Genomic DNA, 23,668 nt, shown 5'->3' with positions numbered 1-23,668 from the left:
GATTATGATTATGATTATTATTATTATTTTCTTCCATATGTTTTGTATTATGTCTCTGTCTGAAATAAACTAAACTAAAACTAAACACTTAACTTATAAATAATCTTTTAAATAAAAATCTGATGAAGGCAAAACGTATTTGCACCTGATAAAGTTATAAACATACATTTACACTTGCTTTCTCCTTGTCTCATTAAAAGGTTTATCCTACATACAGATATCTGTGCTAAATGTCTGTAAATATTTCTTTACGGACATCTAGCGCAGATATCTGTATGTAGGATAAACCTTTTAATCTGTGCTTTTATTTTGAAGGTAAAAATAACTTAACGGAAATTGAAGTATTTCCGTTTACTGACAGCTTACTGCTGGTTGTTGCCGGCGTAATTGACCAATCACAGAGTGCAATGTTTGAATTGCGCTCGTTTTATGTACCACTAGTGCCAGAGTGGGCGGGGTTCAGGACAACACACTGAAAACAAAGCTACACGTCCGCTGTAAAGGCTTATGAAACAACTAGAAAGACAAATCGAGGTCACTCGATGCGAGCACTTCCTTGTAGTTGTCAACATCGAGTAGAAAGCAAAGAGGCAGTGAGTACAACCGAAAACACCACACAGCAGTAAACAGTGCAGAAGATAGCCGGAAAATTAGTAAACGTCGAAAGATTATTTGAAAACGTATGTGTTGCGCATAACCCAGCCCAGTACGTTTATATGTTGTCGTTTTTGTTACGGTACCGGCTGTAACAATGCTAACGTTAGCCGACCGTTTGCGGAGGTTAGCAGGTTTGCTGAAACAAATGTAATCCTAGAAGTAAATCGTATGAGTAAAACAGTAATATTTGTTTGCTTCATCTCTAGCATTAACGAGTATTAGTTTAGTAAATCGTAGATACACACGACTCTCTAGTTGTTAAACATTTTGGGTTAGTTTAGGACTAGACATTATTAATAGCTTGTCAAAGTGCAACTCAGTTTCTAGTGTTAACCAGTGGTTACCTAAGATGTCAACATGTTTTGTTTACAGTAAATTGCGGCATAGCTATGTGACTGCTCCAGTTAATTATGAAAGAGCGTCCTGTTAACTGTCACTGACACTGATTCATGCTTCACTGAGTTTTATTACATTTGGTGGTTAATTGTAACCTTTACCCTCAATAAATAGAGTGATGAAGATTATAAATCTTTTGTAATACTTTCCATTATGTACATGGGTTATACTGACATGGATATATAACATGGATGTTACATTTACAGCACTAAATATGAAAAAAAAAAAAAAAAAAACGCCCATGTTTACTTCAAATAACATTTCTACATCCACGTTGCAAGCCATGAGATTCACTGCTTACAAAAAAAAAAAATGTCCAGTGTGTACTAGGCATGGTCCTGAATGGATCCAAATGCACAAAAGCAGTCTATTAGAGGTGCTCAGGAAACACACACACACACACACACACACACACACACACACACACACACACACTGTGGAAATACTCCATTACCAGTAAAAGTTTTACATTGTAAACCTTTCTTTTAGGTACAAATATAAAGATATATAACATATAGGTGATGTTTTTTTTGCATTTATGTGTGTGCTCATTTAACTGATGTCAATGTTAAATGAGTTCATATATGTTGAGTTCATATAAACTACTTTGTAGTATTTAATTGACTCCCTCCAGCGCAGAGCTGTGATGAATCTCAATCTGAAGTGGTGTAAAGGTCACATCAGTTCATATCTGACTGTTCTGACTGAGGTCACATTGCAAAAGATCAGATTTGTATCTGATTTATGACATATGGAACATACAGAAGTGTCCCAGATCTTACATGAAAAGATCACATTCCATGTAATTTGCCCTGTTCACATTCTCATGAAAAAAAAAGAAACAAACAGATCTGAATCTCGTATGAGCAAAAAGATAAGTGGCCTCACTTTTGCCTGCATTGTGAATGAAGCTTTTGTTAAGTGTTTGATAAACATAAATACAGGGCGTGAACTCTTTAGCTTATCTGTATGATATTGGTAATGGAACACACCCAGCTTAGTTCTCAGTAGCTGTGATCAGGTTTCAGTTATTCATTTTTATGTTTCACAAACTCATATTGTAGGTGAGATACTTACTTGTTTCTTTCTGTTTTCTTCTCTCTGTCAGATATGAGTAATATTTGACGGCGCATGTGGACTGAGTGAAACTCTGTCATCACCCAATACATCAATGTGTATAATTTTCTTCAAGTTTGATCCCCGGCCTGCATCCAAAAATGCCTACAGGTAGAGATTACCCCTTGAAAGAACACTTGACATCCAGTGCACTCCATCTGGTGTGGAAATAATAGAAAGTTGATTTGGTCAGCGAAAGCCAACATAAGGGAAACATTGCAGATACACCGAGGATCAGACATGTCATGAAATCCATAGCACATGGGAGGCAAAAGTGTGACTTTACAAGCTAAAGTTTGAGTCGATATCTTTAGAGGAATAATCCTTCCTTTTGAATGGAGATCAGAGATAACAGTCACACACATAGAATTGCAACAGGGATTAAGTATCTTGCTTAAGGGCATTTTGATAGAATAGTCGAAGTATATTGTCCTCGGTGTCAGATTTGCTAACCCCCGAAATCTTAAATGTCAAACTGCAAGTTAAAAATCTAAAAGGAATAAGTAAGCACATGTTGACTTTTGACTTTGGCAATGTATGTATGCTAGGTGTTTTATTCTTAAATGCCGTTTGGTCAGTGTTACTGAATTTTTAAAGACACACCATGGCTGTGTTGTTGTGAAGTGCGTATAAAATGAATTACAATATTTCTTTTAATGCGGGCTTAAACCTAAAAGAAAACATGGCACTGAGTTTAAATGTTTTATTTGGAGTTACATGGCTTCAATGGACTTGGCTTCAATGGAATGTAGCTACATAACATACCGTGTGAGGTTTTTTTTTTTTACTTTATTGAAGAAGTAGAAATAAATATAAGGGGAATAACCTTTAAGGTTTATAAAGCTAGTTGTGTCAGGACTTGACATCACTGCTGTCACTCCCTCTCTTTCACACTCTGCTGCAGTGTTTTCTTATTTCATCTTGTTCCAGCGGTTTTCTAGTGTGCCACTTGAAGCTTTGAGCAGAGGTGGAAACACACAAAAGGATTATAACAAAGAAAAGACCTAGATTCTTTTCTGAAACTTTATGATGTATTTTATAAATTCAGTCCATGACAGTACTTCTGATTGTATTGATGGGGCTTGACAAAGGTCATAGCACTGTCACATGATATATGTACTCATACATGAAGATAATAATGAGTGTTCGATAAAATCTACCTTCTTAAAGGGTTGTGTGGGTCTCTGTGTAACCTACATTAGTCCTACCCAGCAGTAAATCCCAACTTCTTTCAGTAGCCAGAACAGAACAGTGGTCTATGAGCAGTCAATGCGAGTTATGGTACGATGTCAAGTCTGGCTTATTATAATCCCCCAGAGTGCAAGAGCGAACTCTTTACTTGGCCCTAGTCCATCTCTGTCCTTCCCTGTGGGAGTCTGACCCCGACTAAGGAGATCACAGCAGAGGTGTGTTATGAGTACTGACTCAGACCTGAACCTCAGGAAAGGTGAAACGTACTGTGTCCTAATGCGGTTACATCAGTGCTATATATAGAGTGCTAGTTGCAAAAGTAGTTTTTGTTGTACTGCAGTGATGTGGAGTGCCCTATACTCAGAAAAAAAGTTGTTAAAAGCAGGGTTAAAGTTTAATTAAGCATAATTATGACACCCCCACAGCCCAAAATAACAGGGATATATCCACGGGGGGTTAAATGGGTTCATGTTCAGCACAAATGACTTAATTATTATCCACATGCTGAGATTTCTGTTTTTTAAAACTCTGTTTCTATCATTGAATGAGTAACAGTATCACTGCAATCAGCCATCCTCAATTTTAATATAATTTTAACCTGTAGCCCCTCCCTCAACCTAATGAACAACATTTAATAATACACAACAGACAACTGCCCAGAGTTGTTATTTACCCAGAATCATGCAAAAGATAGGCTACACTAAGCACCGGCTTACTGGCCATTTCGGTAGTCACTCAATGAAGTTATGAGGTATTGTGGGAATAAGGTTCAACTGTGCCTCAAGGGAAAATACCCAAAATGAAAAGGACTGATCCTCTTAACAGCATGAATGTCTTCAATGTATTTCACCACAGCCTGCCAATTTCATTTTTATATGCGCATAGAAATTCTGGCCAAACAGGGTCTTGTAAGGAAAAGCTAGGGCAGAGTCCATGTGGCCTCTAAGTGTGCATCCAATTGATGACTAAATAACTAAAAGTCAATACACAGCTTTGATACTGCTGTCTGCTCCCTGCTCTCACTCTACATGATGCAGCTGGCTGTCTGTCACTGAGATCATAGCTGCTTGTATGTGATTCCCCCACAGGATCCCATAACAGATGCTCTGTTTTGTAGCATCATTAGTTCTAGCTTTGTGTTCAGAAGCAGCGGTGGCTCATGATAGTGCCATGGGAGCAGGCTATCATTAGCTTTTGATACACTGAGGTCAGCCCATATTAGGTCAGTTTGGTTTATCTGTTCGCTCTATTCCTGCAAGATTAATAGGGTTACCACTCCTGCCAAGCTTGGAGTGAACATACAGCTTTTGCAGGGGTCAGTACATTCTATTGGCCTTTTTTTCCTTCCTTTGCAGCCTGTGTTGGCTTCCAATGAGAAAATTAATGCCTAGCTCTACAGTTTGAATCATGAATTAAATGTAGAATGATTTTAACTAATATTCTGAAACAGCATTTCTGGTATTACATAAAGAAAGAAGGAAGGAAATGTCAACGAACATTATCCCTCTGTCTGTGCAACTGTGTATTCATAATGCAGGTCACATAACCAGTTAGGATTTTTTTTTTTTTCCAGTGGCATTTGATTATATAACCCTGATTCAATTAATGAGAGTTTCTTAGGCGAAAGTACACATGTGGTTTGTGCGATTTATTGTTATTCATACCTCATTCTGGTTCAAGCTACTCATTCTTATTGGTAAGCTGTTGAACATTATCAGCTTAAAACGTGAATCAAACCAGGTTTATGCTAAACTGTATCAGCATTAACTATACATTAATTAGCTGTATTAACGAAGCTCTTTTGCTGTGTAGGTTTAAAGTAGCAGGGGTTTTGTGCTTTTAATTTAAGTTATATAACTTTACACCAAGTAGATTAAAGTTATTAATTTTACTTCCCATCTATGTTAGAGTCTGTAACTTTTATATTGGGCTGACCTTTCTGTGTGCCTGTCGTTTTGATCGTCTTTCCTTTGGTCATCATCAAAAGACATCCTCTTCCTTCTAACCTTGGCCTTTTGTATCCTCTGCATCTTGCTCAAATTAAATAAAAAATACTCCACTTCAAGGCCCCCATACACATCTTAAGCCTTTATGAAGCTATGCTGAAACTCATAATGCTATGTCTGGAGTCAGGGGGAAACAACCACTGACATTAAAATGATCGACACTGTTGCACTGTGAGCATGCCAAGATCACTGTCAGGTGAACATTAACCTATAGGCTTAGATTGCCAACCATTTGGTAGATGTCAAAGCCAAGCACAGGCATAACACAAGTAACAGACAGAATCTGACCTTACAATAATCTTTAAAAAGTGCTGCGGGGATCATCTAGTGCCAGCTGGGAAGGAAGATAAATGATGATAAATGAGATGAATTTTCTGTAACACCTCGACAGTTCACGTCAAGACTGAGTGAACAGGCCTCACTGAATGAGCAGAAATTAATTTCCCATCCCCTCTCTTCCTGTCCTTAGGCTAATTTTGGCTGCGAACAGAGATGAGTACTACAACAGGCCGTCCAAAGCTGCTGAGTTTTGGGGAACCAACAGTGAGATCCTCAGCGGTGAGTTTGTGCTTTGATGCCCTAGAGCAGAGGTTTCAAACATGTGCCCCAGGGGCCAAATCCGACCCGCCAAAGGGTCCAGTCTGGCCCATGGGATGAATTTGTGAAATGCAAAAATTACACTAAAAATATTAATCATTTTAGTTCAGGTTCCACATACAAACCAATTTAATCTCAAGTGGGTTGGATCAGTAAAATACTATCATAATAACCTATAAATACTCACAACTCCAAATTTTTCTGTTTGTAAATGTAAACATTTTCATGTCATTTTACTGTATTTACACTAAAACAAGCTATTATTTCACAAAAATGTGAATTACCTGAACAAATATGAACATTTTGAAATGTCTGAAGTGCAAGTTTACCAATATTCTGCCTGTAATTAAATGCTTTGTGTATTTGTAGATCCTCTGTGTTCTGTAAGTTGTAATTTACATGTGTAAATGATAAACTGAGACATAATATTGTTATAATTGCACTTAGTTTCCCTAAGAAATTTAGTTTGTTCATGTTATTACCTCCGCCAAGGAGGTTATATTTTTATTTTCAAAAAGCTCTGCACACATTTGGATGAAAATTTCAGGAAATGTTGATACTGGCACAAGGAACAAATGATTACATTTTGGTGGTGAGGGGGTGGGGGGGCCACAGGGGCCCACTGATCTGCCTTGGTGGAGGTCTGCGCTCTCTGAGTGCTTTTCTAGAAAAGAGAGTGCAGACCTCTGCCAAGGCAGATCAGTGGGCCCCCCACCCCAGATCACCACCAAAATTTAATCATTTATTCCTTGTGGCAGTATCAACATTTCCTGAAATTTTCATCCAAATCCATCCATGACCTTTTGAGTTATCTTGCACACGGACAGACAGACAGACAGACAGACATGGGGGGGGGGGGGGGTCACTGATCTGCCTTGGCGGAGGTCTGTGCTTTTCTAGTTCACATTGTTTTAAAGGATAGTTGGTAGATCTAAATATTTTCATTGGATAATTTTACTTTTTTGTTCTAAAACAGAGGAAAGTTTGAAGTTGACATTAATTATATATTATTATATTATTATTTCACTGGTTCAGCCCACTTCAGATCAAATTTGACTTTATGTGGCCCCTGAATTAAAATAAGTTTGACACCCCTGCCTTAGAGGTTGAGTATGAGAGACTCAGTCCTAGGCGTGTTTTGAAAGGTAGACTACAATAGATTTTTAACAAAGTATGCAGATTTCTTCACTAATGTACCATATTACAGGTGACATCTAGTAGTGAAGTTGCGGATTACAACCAACTGAACACCCTTACATGCTAGTCACAAAAAAACGTGGATGTCCTTCATCCTATGCAGTGCTTGTTTTTTTCTGTTTTGACCTGTTGAGTTAAGGGTAAATTACAGCTGGTCTACACACAAACACAGTAGGGGAAGATAATGCACTTTAATACAGGCTGATGCTAGAAAATGATAAAAGACGAAGTGCAAATCTGTTCTGAACTACTGTTTAAACCCTCTGTAAATGTAAACAACTCATTCTAAGGTATAAAAGACACAACGATTCTCATTTGCATGTGATTACACTCTAATGAAAACATAATTATGAACATTATAATCCTTTTCTGCAGTTAGATCCTCTAAGTCTAATCCTCTACGTCTTACACACTGGACCTTTCATCTATGATGACAGCCTGTAAAGTGATTTCTATATTGAGGCCGCGGGTATTTTCAGTGGAAATCTCAAAAGTGATGTTTATGCTTTCTTCTATGTGTTTCAGCACATCTCAGCCGCTCCTCTACAGCAGCAACAGTGAGAAACAGTTTGAAACATAAGCTCCTGATGCTGCACTTCAGAGGTGTTGCTAATAACATAGGTTTTTCTGAATTACATTGTATCAGTAGTGTAGAACCATATGCAACAAATCTTTAGAAGAAAATTCAACAGCTATTTACTTTTAGCGGCATTGGCATACAATTTTATTCAAAGCTAAATGGCTTTCAATAACCAAGGAAAAATCTGTCACCTTCACCTCAGAACTTTGCTGCACTCCATCACAGTACATCCCCATCCGCAGTAAACTATATTTAATTGACTGATGTCCAATACACATTATAACCAAGCTGAGGAAATCAATCATCCTTTTTTTCTGCTGAAGGGGGAAACGCAGAGATAGCCTCGTTGTTCATCAGTCTCCTCTCCCCTCTGTAATAGAGGGGTCAGGACTCCAGTAGCGGGCCCTTAATTGATGGCTGCTTTTATGCGATGTGACGGGAATAAATGGCTCTGCCTTATCAGCGGGACTGGGAGGTCGGAGGCAGGGCCCTGAAGGAGACATAGCATGACGAAAGGGAAGTAAGCTATAGCTCCCTGTGGGATCAAGCTAGCTTTCCATCCGCCCCCAGAGGAATAAGATCGTTCAGCTCTCTTGGTCACTGTCAGTGAAAGTAGACCTGTCTTTATTGATTAGCAGGAAGTTCCACAGACGTACAGTGCCCTACCTTCTGCACGTCTGAAAACAGCAGATTTTATTGAATAATTGTATTTATTTCAGTGTGACTAAAGCTACACTTGAGTACCAAAGTGACATATGGAAAAAAAACAGGTACAGGTTTCACATTTAAATAATCCTTTATTAGTCCCATGAGCGGGAAATTTGTAAAAACAAGAAGGGACTGCTGGGATTTGAACTCATTTGAACTCCTGTTTACTAGACAGGCACTTTAACCAAAAAAGTCACAGTGCCCCATGATAGCAGGCAATCAGGTAAGAAAGACTGGAAGCAGGGTCCCAGAGTCCAAGGAAAAACAACAAAAAAAAGAAATTCACCAGCTCTAAAGCTCACCAATTACCCATTTTGTTGGTTGCCTGGCAACTGCATGGTAATAAACAAGACTCATGGTTTTAGCATCTTGTAAATATTTGTGAATGTGTGAAAGAGTGTGAAAATGTTAAAAGGCAAACAGTGTTCACACACATTCTAACTGTGACTGTAAACATATTGTAACCATATTGTTCAGTGGGTTAGAAAATATAGTTATCAGCAATTTATGTCTAAATGAAATCAGATGTGCATTATACTTTGTGAGTGTGTGTCATAAATCTTATTTTGCATCTCTGTTTAACAGGCCTGGACCTGGAATATGGTAAAGAGGGAGGATCATGGCTAGGGATCAGCAAGAGGGGCAAGATGGCTGCAATCACAAACTACATGGAGGGACGTCAAAACCCAGATGCACATGGACGAGGTACATCAGCCATGAACACAATCACAATTACACTGAAATGAATTACTGGCAAAACTAGATAACAATAACACTTTTAATAACAACAGCAATAATAGCTGCATTTTGTAATATCATAAATGATTATGTATTGTGGTGTGGTTATAAAATGTTTATACAGCATTTTTTTCATGGTGAAAATGTGCCAATTCAATGCCTTATTTATGAACTAAAATGGATTCCTTCATCTGCGTATGTTATATTTTTAACAATTGAGCTTAATTAATTTCTATATCAATTAGGACATCTGCTGTTCTAGAATGGAATTATGTGTAGAAACAGAACATGTTATATATACATTCTAGAACAGAACATGACATAAGAACATTCTAGAACAGGACATGGTATCCCTATGTTCTTAATGGATATAGTCGATTCTGGTCTTAGTCTAAATAGTCACCTAAAGGGAGGTGTAAACAAAATCTAATTTATTTTCTGTATCTTATAAATACAGCCAAATTCAGGGACTTCATGTCAAAAACGTAATTGAAAATAATCAGTCATACTTATTATATGTCTAGCAGGGTCTTTTGGCAGGCTCCTCAGGAAGCTTCAGCTTAACTCAAAATGCAGCTGCTAGAGTTGATAAAATGCCATAATGTAAAGTACTAAATAATATGTGAGGATTTATTGCATATTGCATTTAGACTGTTTATACTTACAAAATGCAGGTGTTATTATTCACACAAGTGAAAATGTATTGTATTTTGCAAGTTGTAAACCAATGGTTTTGCATAATGCATCACTAAAGTCCTCAGTAAACCATTAATGTTTTATTTTCAAGGACATTCTGAGGTGCAAATTCCACCTTCTATTCCATGTTTTTTGCTCATTTATTGATGTATATTTTAGGAGCTGTTTATTTTTACTTTTGCTTTTCTGCAGGATTCCTGGTCTCTAACTACCTTATGGACAAGGATGTGGACAGTTACTCGTATCTGAAAAAGGTGTCAACAGAGAGCCACCTGTACAACGGCTTCAACCTCATCACAGCAGAGTTCAGGTGAGTGGAAGGTGTGATGAAATCAGCCACAGCGAGTGGGAGCAGCTCATCCAACTGCAGACGCTGAAAGCTGAAACAAAAATGCACTGGCACGGGGATTAAGTTCTAAAAGGAGCCGTGTATCATTAAGCAGCCGTAGCCTCAGCGCAAAACATTTTACATGCAGAATTAGATTTCAGGGAGTTAGGAAAAACATGTAATCTGGGCACCTAAGGCTTTATTGCTCTGTGTGGGTGTCAGAAAGTCAGTATTTTAAATCAGCTTACCAAAGGCAGTGGCTGATTCTTTTTCACTGACAGAAATGTGATTCCCCCAACACCCCCCTTCTTTTTTTTTTTTTTTTTTTTTCTTTAGATTTGAGAATAGTTTGGGAGACATTTTTTTGTGAATCTGTTCCTCTGTTCTGGCCTTCTCCTACCTTGGATTCAAACCACAAAAGCAACATCTTCATCTCTAGGGTGCAAAGCAGGCAGATGTGAAATCTCAGAAGCTCTGCTGAGAAAGACCTTGCATTAAAATTCTCTGGGAACACCTGTTCATCTTTCAGTTTTAGTCAAAGAAAATCCAGACGGCATTAAAAATAATGAGGTTTTTCTTTTTTGCCCCTGTCTTTTCCAACAGCCTGACTAGACTAAATGTGCTGTCCTGGTAAAGGCAGAGAAATCAAAGTGGGATCAGAGGTTTACCGTGGTAGTTGTCATGGTGGAGGCCCCTGTAGACAATTGGCATGGAAACGGGTCTCTGTTTCTGCCAGTAAGAGGTTGGAGGTTCAGCTGTAACACTCACCCCCGAGCACACTGTATTCCTGCCAGGGGAGAAAAAATAAAACAGTTTCCTCAACGGAATTTAGTGTCATGATCCATGTATCCCGCTAACATGGCCGCGAGCAGGATCTCCCCTCAAAAGGGATTTTCTTCCTTCACATTCTTCCTTTTTGCACCACATTCAGATTTATTGACTACATGATATGTGTGACTCACAGTATCTTTGACATCAGATTATTGCTGCTACATTCCCTCCACTCACAAACACAGATATTTGTAATGTTTGTTCAGTCTTTTTGTCATCTTTGACTGTCACCATGCAGAGTGATGTCTGTGCAGAGTTTGACATGTTGAGGGTTTTTTTTTGTCACTTTCATGTGCTGAAAGGAGAAAGTTTCTGAATGGAAGGGATGGGTTTTATCAAAAACTTTGGAGCTAATCGCAGTCTAGTATGCAGTGTGATTATATCCCCAAAATCGATTTTTCGGGGATGTAATGGTTTTATCCCGAACATCACCGCCGTCAGATATCCTTCATGAGAATGCGATAACTAGGACACATTTGGTTGGATTTCTTCTCCCTTGATAACCAACATAGTGGACCCCTAGTGGAAGAATCCTATTGATTTCAGCTTATCTATGAGTATTATAAGTCATCCAAATGAGGCGCTTTAGTTCAAAATCTGTTTTTTGGACATATCTAAATAAATAATAGGTTGGTTGGTTCATATTGCTCATCTTACAAATGTCCATTTTCTCACTACCATCCAGAGTTCACATGCTGTCATTATCATTCACTGCATGGAATTTTGTGGAGAAAAATTGGTTCTCTGATCATTATTCTGCCACTATCAGGTCGATCTAGCTCAAACTGAGTTCATATCGATTGTATAACAATTCTCTTTCTTTATGCCACTACCTTGAGTTTACATGATGCCATTTTTTGACACCAGGTGGCATGTTTTTTCCAAATGGTTGGGGGGAGTTTCTGTTGAAAGATCAATTTTTTTGGACAATATTAAGGGAATAGTAGGCCAGTCAAGCTCAAGCTTGGTTCATATTGATTGTCCAACATATATCTAATATCTGTTCTGACATTGTTTAGAAAATAATTTTCTGACATTATTCAACATAGGGGACCCCTAGGGGAGGAACCCAATTGATTTTGGGTGCTCCATGAATATTATCACTTGTCCAGAAGGGGGCATTTGTGTTAAAAAAATTTGGGTTTTTTTGGATATTATTAATAGATACAGTAGACCAATCAAGTTCAAATTAGGTTCATATCAATCTTCCAAAAATATCTATGTTTTCCTTACTACTTGAAGTTTTGTTGATGTCATATTGTATTGAGTCCCTTATTTGCTTTAATATATATCGGAGGATTGAGGGGATTTTGGGGATATACCCTTGCTGTTGGCCACCAACAGCGTAAGGTTAGTTTGGAAACCTGAAACCATCAGTGCTGGGAATTGGACTTTAGGAAAGCTCAGTATACGTCATAAAATCATAATAAAACTATTAAAATTTGCATATTTAGAAATGTCAGGTCTCTGTGGTATTTGTTTGAGTTTTTGGAAAATGCATCAGAGTCTATTATGATTGTAATACCTAATAACATGAATAAGGTCTTTAAATGTTAAATCTGATGCAGTTCATTCATTCATTCATTTTCCAAACCAAACCATCACAATCCTTGGGAGGTTTGCGGGGTCACTAGAACTGGTAATGTGGCCAGTTCATCACAGGGCTGATACATAGAGACGAACAACCACGCTCAGGAAAATGTAGAGCAACAGATTAAGTTATTAAGGTGTACGGAGGTTGGAGGAAGCTTGAGTACCCAGAGAGAACCCACACACACGGGGAGAACATGTAAATTCCACACAGAAAGGTCCACACCGACCAGGACTTGGACAAAACCCACTTCCTGTGAAATGACAGTGCTATGCTAATCATTGAAATGTATTTAATCACATACTTCCTATAGAATTTATCAACAGATATGTCAAGTACATCCTTTAGGGTTTTTAACAATCCCATTTTGTATTGTTGACAAACATGCCCTGTAGCTAGATGTTTCTTTGATAGACTTGAGCTATCAACATATGCAAATAGCCCTGTTAAGAGCCCTTCTTCTCTTTGTGCCTGCACAGCCCCAATGGCATTCCTCTTTATGAAAGAATAAGGTGCCGCCACATGCTTATAAGAGACCAAACAAATTGAAAGTGTGCATGTACATTGTGATAAAACCTTATGTGTTCTACCATCATGTGAGGCTGGGATGACTCTGTGGTGCCTTGGTCTGTGAAAGGGAATGTTTTTTTCAGTCTGATGGGAGCAACGTGTGCTGCAAATAGAGTCACACACATTGACAGAATTTATCCTTTTAATAAACACTGTCATTACCAGCCTATTTGTTTCCACTATAGTGTGTCGCCCAGCCCAGAGGAAATACGGTGTCTAGTTTGTTTCCAAATCAATAACTGCATCTGGTGGATACAGAGGAGTTCCATATTACAATTAGAGGATTTCTGTGTAACCAGAGACTAGATTTATGATGTGTCGGTACCGGGGGATAAGATGTGCCAGGCATTTAAAGCATTCTCTGTATTTAAAAGAGTTTGATGCCCCTCATTGAGATGTGCATAAGGAAAAAAGGGTGTGGAGTTCATTTATCACCCAAAGGAGCAGGCAGTAAATATTTCAATCTGGTCATAATTCATGCATTTCTCATTTTTAATTGTCTTCCTTGTTAAGTCAGTGCAGCCTTGTTTAATAATCCATAACTATGTTAAGTTGAATTATACCTGTGAGTGATTTGATCACCAGCAGCTGTGCATGTCCCAGAACATCTTGCGGAGTCTTGCCTTAGTACAGTTAAAGCTGTATGTTTAAATTTTTATGAGATATTCTCAACTTGATGCTCTCAAGGCTCCATCTCCAACATTTCATCTGACTTTTCCATAGCTTTAGTTTTCTGATCCCATTTTATGTCACACTCACTTTAAAGTCAGTGCCCAGAGATGATCCATTTTAATGAATATCTTGTCTGATGTTTGCCTGACACAAAACACCCTGCTTAATACACTTTCATTCTAAAGCAGAGTTGTTGTTTTATTGACACAACTTCAGAAAATGGTTTAGTCTTATGGCCTCAAATTATGTATTGTGATTCTTGGCAGCCAGAAACATATTTGAGCTCAAAAAGAGAAACACTGGTTCTGAAGTTACACACATTCCACGAGGTCAGGGGCAGTTGAACTTTAAACCTTTGATGAAGAACAACCGGGTATTTGTATCCTAAGTGGAAGCATTGTAACCTCGTTCACTTCAAGTGGAATAGAACTTGATTTTGTCCAGAACAGTAAACTATGAGTGCTGCCAGTAAATAACAAAATACAGCACTGCATTTTTTAGTGAAGCCAATAACAATGTGAAAAATGACTGTAAAAACTGGAATGTTGTTTATTTTGGCTTTTCTGTTTCATCTTTGTGAATTATAATTTTGTTGTCTAATATAGAGCATTTTACATCAGCACTTTACATTAGGGGTGTCAAACATACAGTCCTCAGGCGAAAACTGGCTCACCAAAGGGTCCAGTTTGGCCCATGGAATGAATTTGTGAAATGCAAAAATTAAACAGAGATATTAAAAGTCAAGATGCCAAAATTATTTTAGCTCAGGGACCACATTGATCTCAAGTAGCTTGGACCAGTAAAATACTATTATAATAACCTATAAATAATGACAACACCAAAGTTATCTTTGTTTTAGTGTAAAAAAAATAAAATTGCATGAAAATGTTCACATTTATAAACTGTCTTTTGACAAAAAATGTGAATAACCTGAACAAATATGAACAACCTGAAATGTCTTAAGAGAAGTAAGTGCAATTTTAACAATGTTATCCCTGTTACTTAATATTTTGTGCCTTTGTGGATCTGCTGCAATCTGTGAGTTGTAATGCACATGTGTAAATGATAAGGTGAGACATAATGTTGTTAAAATTGCATTTATTTTTCTTTAGACATTTCAGGTTGTTCATGTTATTCACATTTTTTAAAGGTTGGTTTATATATGTAGACCTTTTTTATATACTTTATTTTTGACAGATTTTACATTTTTTTAACAAACGATAAAAGAAGAATGCAAAGACACAAGAGGAGCATCAACAAGCACAGCCAGGGAAGTATCAAAACTTAAAGTACAACAGTGACGAAGTGGGTCAATGAGTCACAATATTATCCCATCATGATGAGGGTTGAGTTAGCTTAGGTATTGTCCTGTTTCAGTCCATGTCATATCATTCAGATATATTCTCATGTTGCGTCAGATCATGTTCACATGTGCGGAATGGTTCCTCTGTGACATCACTTTGCAAGCACTGAGATAGAAATGGCTGCCATATTTCAACATTCATTAAGGAATTTCATACATTTTGCTATTTCATGTATTTGAGGACATACATCCACCTTTGAGTCTACAAATAGCAAGCATATGTACAGATTGTTATTGCACACAGACGACTACATATTGGTATCTCAATAGATACACATACACCTGCTGTCATGAATATACTTCCACCGTTTCATAGACGTTTGTGTACATTTTATATGTAAACCTTTTTACTATAAAATTTTACTTTTTCCACTCTAAAATATAGAGAAAAGTTTGGAGTTGACATTATTTATAGGTTATTTTTGTTACTATTTTACTGGTCAGGCCCACTGGAGATCAAATTGGGTTAAATGTTGCCCCTGAACTAGAATACTTTTGACACCCTTGCTTTAGATTATATGCCATCCTTGGCTCTTTCTTACCTTTGTTGATATGGGCTTGTTGTTTACCATGTTGATATGTTCCACTTCCATTACCATTGTTGGTATGTGATTATTGTTGAAATATATTGTGTTATAGGTTCTGCAGACTATCATTTAGATAGCTACTAAGTGTAGTATACCTCAGTTTTTCTAATCTGTTTTCTATCAGTTATTTACATTATTGGGACTCTAAACAGATGTAACTATATCATTAAGGAAGCAAAAGTAATGTGTTATGTTGAATAAATGTGAGATGGGGTTGGGATTTAAGAAGTTTTCTTCTTCCCACTCGTTTTTGAGCAGTACATATTGAATTTATTTTGTTATTACTAGTGTACATGGCAATTGCTATTTTGTCTTGATCATCTTTATTTATTCATGTATTTGCTCTGATATTAGTTCCTTGTACACAAAACATGTAATATTTTTTCTTCTGCTCAAAACAAATAAATTCATGAATGAATATGGAATATGGAATACAGATAGTTCTCCAGCACTGATCAGAACAGCAGTCAACTGAAGGGTCACATACAGTGGCTAGGTAGTTAAAACAGTGTGCTGCATAAGTGTGTATTGTATGTGTTTTGTTGTTTTCCAGTACATTTCTGAAATGTGCGGGTATGTATGCACAGATGTGTGGGATAGGATACAAGACCAGAGGTTTTCATTACCTAGCCGCTACCACCAACATGCCCATCTACATTCTGAAGTGACAATGTTGGAGGCTCATCCGACCATCTCCAGGCAACTACACCACAGCTGCTGATAGGGAAACTGCTCTGCAGCTCCAGCACAGAGGACTCTTCATTAGAATGCCTCCCAGCTAGCATACTGATTACCTCTCTGACTGAGATCTGAAAAAGCTTGGTTTTGACTCTTCCCTTTTCGTTTTCTCTGTCGGCCCAGTGGCCTTGACCCCCTGCTGTTCCCTCATTTCAGCCCAAATCAACTCACGGCACACCTGATGGGACTTCCAATATTCTCTGCGGTTTCAAATAGGAGAAACAGAGCTATCTGTCTGCAAATCCTCCACCTTCCACCGCCGCAGTCAATTTGATGCATATCATTCACAGTGTGCACACGCAGACACCAGGCCGCTCAGGTGTTGTTGACTTTAGGTCACATTACAGATGCCAAAATAGCACCTCACGTGTTGTGTTTGCCCGTTGTAGAACAGTCAACAGGGTGATTCTTCTGTGTCCAGTGAACTTACAGTGTCATCATATTCTCATTGAGAACAGTCAAAAACGCAGAACACAGTCGTTATTTTAGCGCTCCAGTTTAGTACAAAACCACAGGCTACATTGGCAGGTTATATTAAGGTCTATTTTGTTGTTTTAGAGACCAAAACTCAACCTATAGCAACTATGTTGCTGCTTGGACACATATTCCCCTATCTATAGGAAACAGTGATCTGTGAAATGAATTACACAAAGAAACTCGCACCCAAACATAAAAAAACGTTCTCTTGATGCTAGCTATTGCTCATATTATTCCAAAGTTCAGAGGAGCAAGTTGATCCCTAATCTTTCATAACAAGTCTAAAGTGCGTGCGTGCGTGTGTGCATACGTGTGTGTGTGTGTTTGTGGAATTCGCTCATGTCAGTCTGTGTCATCATGCTGTTCTTTCAGTTTGTTGGGGTTGAAAAGAAATGTGAATATCCCAGAGGAAAGCACGGTATGAATTATAGAGGAAGTACAAGATAATAAACGGCCTAATCAGATGAGATGGTTTTAATTAGCCTAGTCAGCACCTACAAGTTGAAATGCAAGCTTATTGTCATGTCACACCATCTGTTTCATCATTTTGTGTCTGCAGTTTGGTTGACCTGATAGATAATGATCCTCAGTGCCTCTGTTATTTTGGGATCAGGAAAATGAGGACAAGAATTTCATCATGAGACCATAGCACGGTTTAATTCTGATAAGCAGACAAACAGTACATAATCAGACTTACAGCGAGTGGTGCATGTTTCTTGTCTAGTTTTCTCAGACAGCACATAAAGTTAATTCCTTAAATCTTACATATGAAAACTTTGTTAGCAGTTGTAAGAAACACATGATGGCTGATCTTTTGGTACACGAAGACCACATAGATTTTTTTTTTTTTTACCCAATTAGTGTTTTGGCTTTTGCAACAAAACAATCCCAGCAGTATATTCTGTTTCCAACTTGCCAATTCTCTACTGGGAAACTTTCCAAGTTAGATGTTGAAGCAGTGTTGCACCACATTTGAGATTGACTGATGCCACTTGTATTGCTGTCATAAAATTCATTCCCTTACCGGTTCAAAGGATTTGGTCCTAATTTATTATTCACTCTCCTGTACCAGAGCCATCACAGATGCCCTTGATGTCAGATAGATTTTTCAGACTGAATAAATTCATTCTAACTGACGACTTTTCAAAGAGACCTAACATTGCGCCTAAATGGTTTTGTGGTAGTCAGAGATGTTTATCCAGTGCTAATTTGTTTTAGGAAGCTGTAATATTACCAGGTTGCTCCTGTTAGGATAAGATTTAAGTGCTGTAATTAACTATGGTGTTAGGTAATTTTTGAATCACTTCCACAAATTAAACAGGCTTCTTAACTCATATTTCCAGCGCTTCTCAAAAAATCACTGAAGAATACTATATGGTTCACTTGTTGATATTCTCTTTCACCGTCAGCGTTATGCTCAGGAGTGCACCTTTGAACATTAAGTGTGTTGTGTTTATGTTTATTTCAAAAGCAAAGAATCATTACGACTCCTGACGCAGCCTTCATAATTAGACATAAAGAGGTTTAATCATCACTAAATTTTAAGTCTAATTTTGCCCCGTTCTGTGTCCCATACAGAGCCAAACAAGACATTGTGTGTTACTATGGAAACAGAGGCAGCACTGAACCCATCCGTCTAAATCCAGGTCTGTGTTTTTAATGTGGTTGCTGCAGAAACTACTCACATTTACCTTTCTCACCCTATGGCCCATACATGCTAGCATGACATTTTCTTGTTGATTTGCTCTTTTTTTTATACTAGATGACCAGTCATAAGGTCACTAAGAGTCCTTACTGGCATAAATACTGTCTGTGTGTGCATGTTTTGCATATTGTGCTTTTTTATTTAGCAGGTATCTATGGCTTGAGTAATTCACTGCTGGACACACCATGGAGGAAACTGCAGCAAGGCAAACGTCAGTTCACCAGTATCGTCAATGATCAGTCACTGTCCTGTGATGGACTGGTACAAGAGCTGCTTAATGTTCTTAACAATGAGGAACTGTAAGTGGTAAACACACATGCACAATTAGCTTTTCTATTTATTTAGAATAGAATAGAATAGAATAGAATAGAATAGAATAGAATAGAATATTTCAACAGATTTCTTTGTAATTTAATGTACAAAAGGCAAAAATTTGTCTTTAGCTAGCATGTGCAAAGTTATATTAAAAAAATACAAAACAAACATCACATAAAAGCAAACATAACCAACCAAGGTGCTAAAAAGCATTTTACATAAAAAGTACATTACAAGCAGCGGATTGAGTTTTGGTTATATTAACAAATATTCAGTGTTATATGCTGAGGTAGTAGGCTCATTTGGAGAGGTTGCTATTTTTACTGAATGAGATATTTTATGGCCACAGGAACAAATGATTTTTTTATTTTTTGTTTTTGCATATGGGACTATATCTTTGCCATGAAGGCTGTATCTGACAGCTGTTTAAGGGATGGTTACAGTAATTTAAAATTTAGTTTTTTAAGCTGTAACTCAATTATGTACTTAATTTTGATGAAACACATCACTGTTGGTGATAACAGACATACAAAAATTGACATATTTAGCATTTTATGTGGAACAATGGATCTATGCAATGCTTCTGTTTTAAAATCATCCTCAGCTGGAATCTGCCCACATAGATCCTATAGAGTCAACTGTTTTGGATCAGTCTACTTGAATGTTTTTGGGTTTTGTTTTGTTTTTGTTTTTTTCATCAAAAAAATTCACTGTTAACGCCTTGTTATTAGAAGACTTTGTGAGTTTGGATCTGACCTAATGTGTTAAAACACCAGAGTCACACAGTAACACAAGTGGGCAGGCTGATCGAGGCAACTGCAGAATTGCTGTTACTCAGGCAAGTCTGGTGGCTTTGAAGAGTACTTCAGGGCTTCAGTACCCTGAGGGAAAGGACTCTATGACAGCAAGGTAAAGTGGGAAAAATATTCTAAAAATAGCGTGCACCAAAAGTGACTCTGATTTTGGTATGTGGGCCTTTTCGTAGGAAGTAAACTAGTGCAACAACCCAGACTGCCCCTCTCAGAGCTTCATATGCTCCTGAATGTGTTTTATTCAGGGTTCCTACACAAGTATGGAAAGTATGGAATTTGATTTTATAAGTTTCCAGGTTTGGAAAAGTATGGAAAATGGAAACAAATGTTTGGGAAAACAGTCACGTTTCCAAGACTGTTACAACTGTTCTATTTTCGAAAACAAAAAATTATAAATATCTAAAAAAAAGAAATTGATCTATCTGTAGGCTACACGTCCCAGAAAACATTTGGGCAGATTGACAAGTTGAATGCCCACCCCTCTGCTCTTACCCTCCTCCAACCCATTTTGAGGCCAGCCCAGGTGTCGTCAAATTTCACTGCTGCTTCGACGGACAGGTGATGTCCACACACTATTCATAAGCAAGCTATTCAACATGCCTTGTATGATCATTGGCAGAACTCATAATGGGTAGATGTAAATTCTCTGATGACTGGCTCATAAATCCCAATTATAAAGACTGGTTGGCTGGTTGGAATTTTTTTACCAAGACATCTGGAAATTTGGGTCTGGAAAAAGTATGGAATTTTGAAATTTCAAATCTGTAGGAACCCTGTTTATTATTAGTCTCTGTCCTGCGGATGTCCCTAACCATCTTATTTAATTTTTTAATCAGCTACAATACGATTGCTAACATATCAACACTGGTAGCATTCATATAGCAAAGTTCATATGTATGTGAATCACAGCAGTATAACATTTTATTGGCATTAAAGAGATAACATATTTTGAAATTTCACTTGTAAAATGTAATGTGTTGTGTAGACTGATGCTTTTGAACTTGTGACTTTTTTACATTTTACTGGGTTGGGGGGCTGTAAAACATGATTGATCTAGAGGCTGAAGAACATGCAGAGGATTGTGGATACTGTGTCAGGGCTCTGTGTGAGCTGTTGCAGTGATTTATAGTTGTAGCCAGCCTTGATAACACACAGACATTTACCCCATGTTACACTGTGCCGCAAGTATATTCATACCCTTAAAAATAAGGGAATCAAAGAATAAATACAGCTCAAGATTTGACAGTTGAGTGGCCTGCTTTTTGGCCTGCTTTTTCCTGGAGAATGGTTTCACTGAGTTTAAAACAGCTCTGTTCATGTAAAATTAAAACAACCACATCAGTGTTTATCTCAATAAATGTGTTATCACTCTAGAATAGGATTGCAGACTTGGATGCTGCAGTGGAAATAACATGACAGAGAATGAATTTGTTTGACAGGAATACACCTGATCCAGCTCAGGAGGGCCAGGGTGACGGTTACACCAAATCCATGATCCAGGCTTTGTCAGCAGTGTGTGTTCGCTCCCCTCATTATGGTACAAGGTCAGTGTCTTCCTAACACATCAAATCCCTCTCCTTTGTCTCTCTGTTTGTCTCTACCTGAGGCAACTGACAGGACTGTGCTGGTCTGAAGGATCACAGACAACAGAGAACTAGAGGGACATATAAATCCCAAGTGTAATCAATCCAATACTGTGGGCAAATGAAAGGGGCACGCCTTCACTGTGATGCCACAGTGGATTAGTGGCTACAAAGACTGTGGTGTAACTAAAAGGTCAGGGGATCAGTTCATGCTGGAGCCATCAAAGTGTCATATAGCAATGTCTGCTGGTGCCTGGTCATTTTGATAAGGCTATCAGCAAAATATTGCTAATGTAAAAATGTTACTGGTAAACGATGATAGCTCTTATCTGTGTTGCATCTGGTACCATTTAGACTTGGCGCATCTGAAAGTGTTTGACATTTTTTTTCTGATTGCATGTTTGTGTCCCCTTGTGTCCCCATCCCTTCAGGACCAATACAGTAATCCTGATAGATGCAGAGGGGAATGTCGCCTTCACGGAGCGCACTATGCTCAACTGTGACACAACCAAGTGGAGCACCAATTCTTTCCAGTTCAAGCTGCAGGTGTGAAGACATGATAGACGAAGCCCACTCTGTGCCTTTCTGCATCGCCTCTCCTTTCATCTGCCCACTTCCACGGCAGCCCCGTGAACACGAAGACTTGTCTGCACTTTTTTCAGCTAGTCGTCTCTAGCTGCCTCAACTTCAGTGACATATATTTCTTATTATTATTAATTTAAGTTAAATGCTTCTGTTGTACATGGGTGCTAATTTAAAAGATTGCCAAAGAACATTTACTGTTTTGTAGAAGCAAATCTTTTACCTGTAGGTCATTAAATAGCAGGAATTTCAAACCATTACATATTGCTGCTGAATTGTGCATCATCCATGAGATTTTAATGCATTGCAGTTTTTCTTCCTCTCTCATTCTATCATTCATTTCCCATGGTCCTTCACATACTGTGTAAAAAATGTAAAACTACAATTTTCATTCAGTTAAAACAGTTGAAAACAATTCCAATCAAAAAAAAAAAAAAAACAATCTTGCAATTTACTTCTTGACTTACTCAGCTAGAACTATCACTTCAGTAATGGTGAAAGTGTCCTGTCTTTCCTCACAATAACCAAACTGTAACTCTGTTACAAGTCCGTTGTTGCACTCTACAAACTAGTGCTGTTGATTTCACATATATTTCAGCATTGAATGCAATTTTTCATTTACTGGATCTCCATAATAGGTTTGATGCATTTTAAAGCTGCTTTACACAAAAACAATATTATATCCAAATACTCACACTCTGCATCCAAATACTAATTGCTGAAGATTAAAGTAGCACGCACAAAGACGCACTAAGGAACCAAACTGTCTTAGTAACAATATGTTGAAAATGGGAAGGTCTTATGTGTTCAGAACTGATAATAACTGCCATCTATACATACTAAAATTTGCCACGAAGGAGGCATATATTGCCTCTAAACTGTATGAAAAGCAGTATTGTTTCAGGTAAAATGCATCTAGTCAAGTGATTCCCTCAGTTAATGTCACTCCAGGTAAAAATGTCCATTATTAATATATCACTGGGAAGATTTTGAAGCATTGTTTCACCAGTTAAGATCAAATAATTAAGTAAGATTTATATATTTTAAAAAATGGAACTTATTATTAAAGTTCCAATACTTAAGATGGCTAATAGTCATGAGAAGAAGCAATTTACTGCATCCCATATATGTGACTGAAGGTACTGTGACAAGTTTTACATGATTACTACTGTTAGTCAATGGTGTCACCAGCTGCCCGGTTTGGGTATTACAGTACACATGCATATTTTTTTAGCTGCTCAAGTTCCCCTCAACAAATTTATTCTTTTTGCAAACAAGGAATACAATAATGAACTGCAAAGCACAGCAAAGAACCATAAAGAAGAGATATGTTGTCATTTGTTGTTCTTATACATGCAAGGATGTAGCCATGGTATCTTTGTTAAATATAATGTGTGTTTAATTTTATTTCCATCGCATATTTTAAAATAAAATATAAATGATGAAACAATGTGCTTCACTAATTTAAGTTGGAGGATATTATGTTTTAATCTTTTTTTCCGACCATATTTGTTGAAAACCGGCACTGATGTTGAACGTGTTGCTCATCGGCCAATATTCAGAATAGTGGGATGTCATTGGTTGACTCTTTTCAGGCCATGTTGTAACGAGCGTACAGATTGGACCTCTGAA

At 37.7% G+C, this 23,668-nt stretch overlaps 1 protein-coding gene across 3 annotated transcripts; it reads left to right on the top strand.

Moving 5' to 3' along the window:
* The first annotated feature begins 485 nt into the window (after positions 1-485).
* On the top strand, positions 486-23,483 carry tango2 (transport and golgi organization 2 homolog (Drosophila)). 3 transcript variants are annotated; one of them, XM_030142749.1, is made up of 9 exons: positions 486-593; positions 2,162-2,280; positions 5,836-5,924; positions 9,034-9,153; positions 10,075-10,192; positions 18,618-18,685; positions 18,890-19,043; positions 21,311-21,415; positions 21,886-23,483. In XM_030142749.1, exons 2-9 carry the CDS (start codon positions 2,225-2,227, stop codon positions 22,004-22,006), a joined length of 831 nt encoding a protein of 276 aa, XP_029998609.1. In that variant the 5' UTR covers positions 486-593; positions 2,162-2,224; the 3' UTR covers positions 22,007-23,483. The 3 variants fall into 3 exon arrangements, with proteins under 3 accessions (XP_029998609.1, XP_029998610.1, XP_029998608.1); XM_030142750.1 differs by having other exon boundaries at positions 550-680; positions 18,893-19,043; XM_030142748.1 differs by having other exon boundaries at positions 550-680.
* Positions 23,484-23,668: the final 185 nt, after the last annotated feature.

Source organism: Sphaeramia orbicularis, chromosome 9 (assembly GCF_902148855.1).
Source record: "Sphaeramia orbicularis chromosome 9, fSphaOr1.1, whole genome shotgun sequence".
In the NCBI taxonomy this organism is placed as follows: Eukaryota; Metazoa; Chordata; class Actinopteri; order Kurtiformes; family Apogonidae; genus Sphaeramia; species Sphaeramia orbicularis.
The sequence above is the reverse complement of the archived record's forward strand: the minus strand, read 5'-3'. Positions and strand labels throughout refer to the sequence as shown.

What these genes read in the sequence shown, in the direction of transcription:
- tango2 (XM_030142749.1), top strand. Translation starts at nt 2,225, where the DNA reads ATGTGTATAATTTTCTTCAAGTTTGATCCCCGGCCTGCATCCAAAAAT. An exon ending in GCATCCAAAAATGCCTACAG is followed by an intron (nt 2,281 to 5,835) that starts GTAGAGATTACC and finishes TCCTGTCCTTAG; the next exon opens with GCTAATTTTGGCTGCGAACA. An exon ending in ACCCATCCGTCTAAATCCAG is followed by an intron (nt 18,686 to 18,889) that starts GTCTGTGTTTTT and finishes TTTTTTATTTAG; the next exon opens with CAGGTATCTATGGCTTGAGT.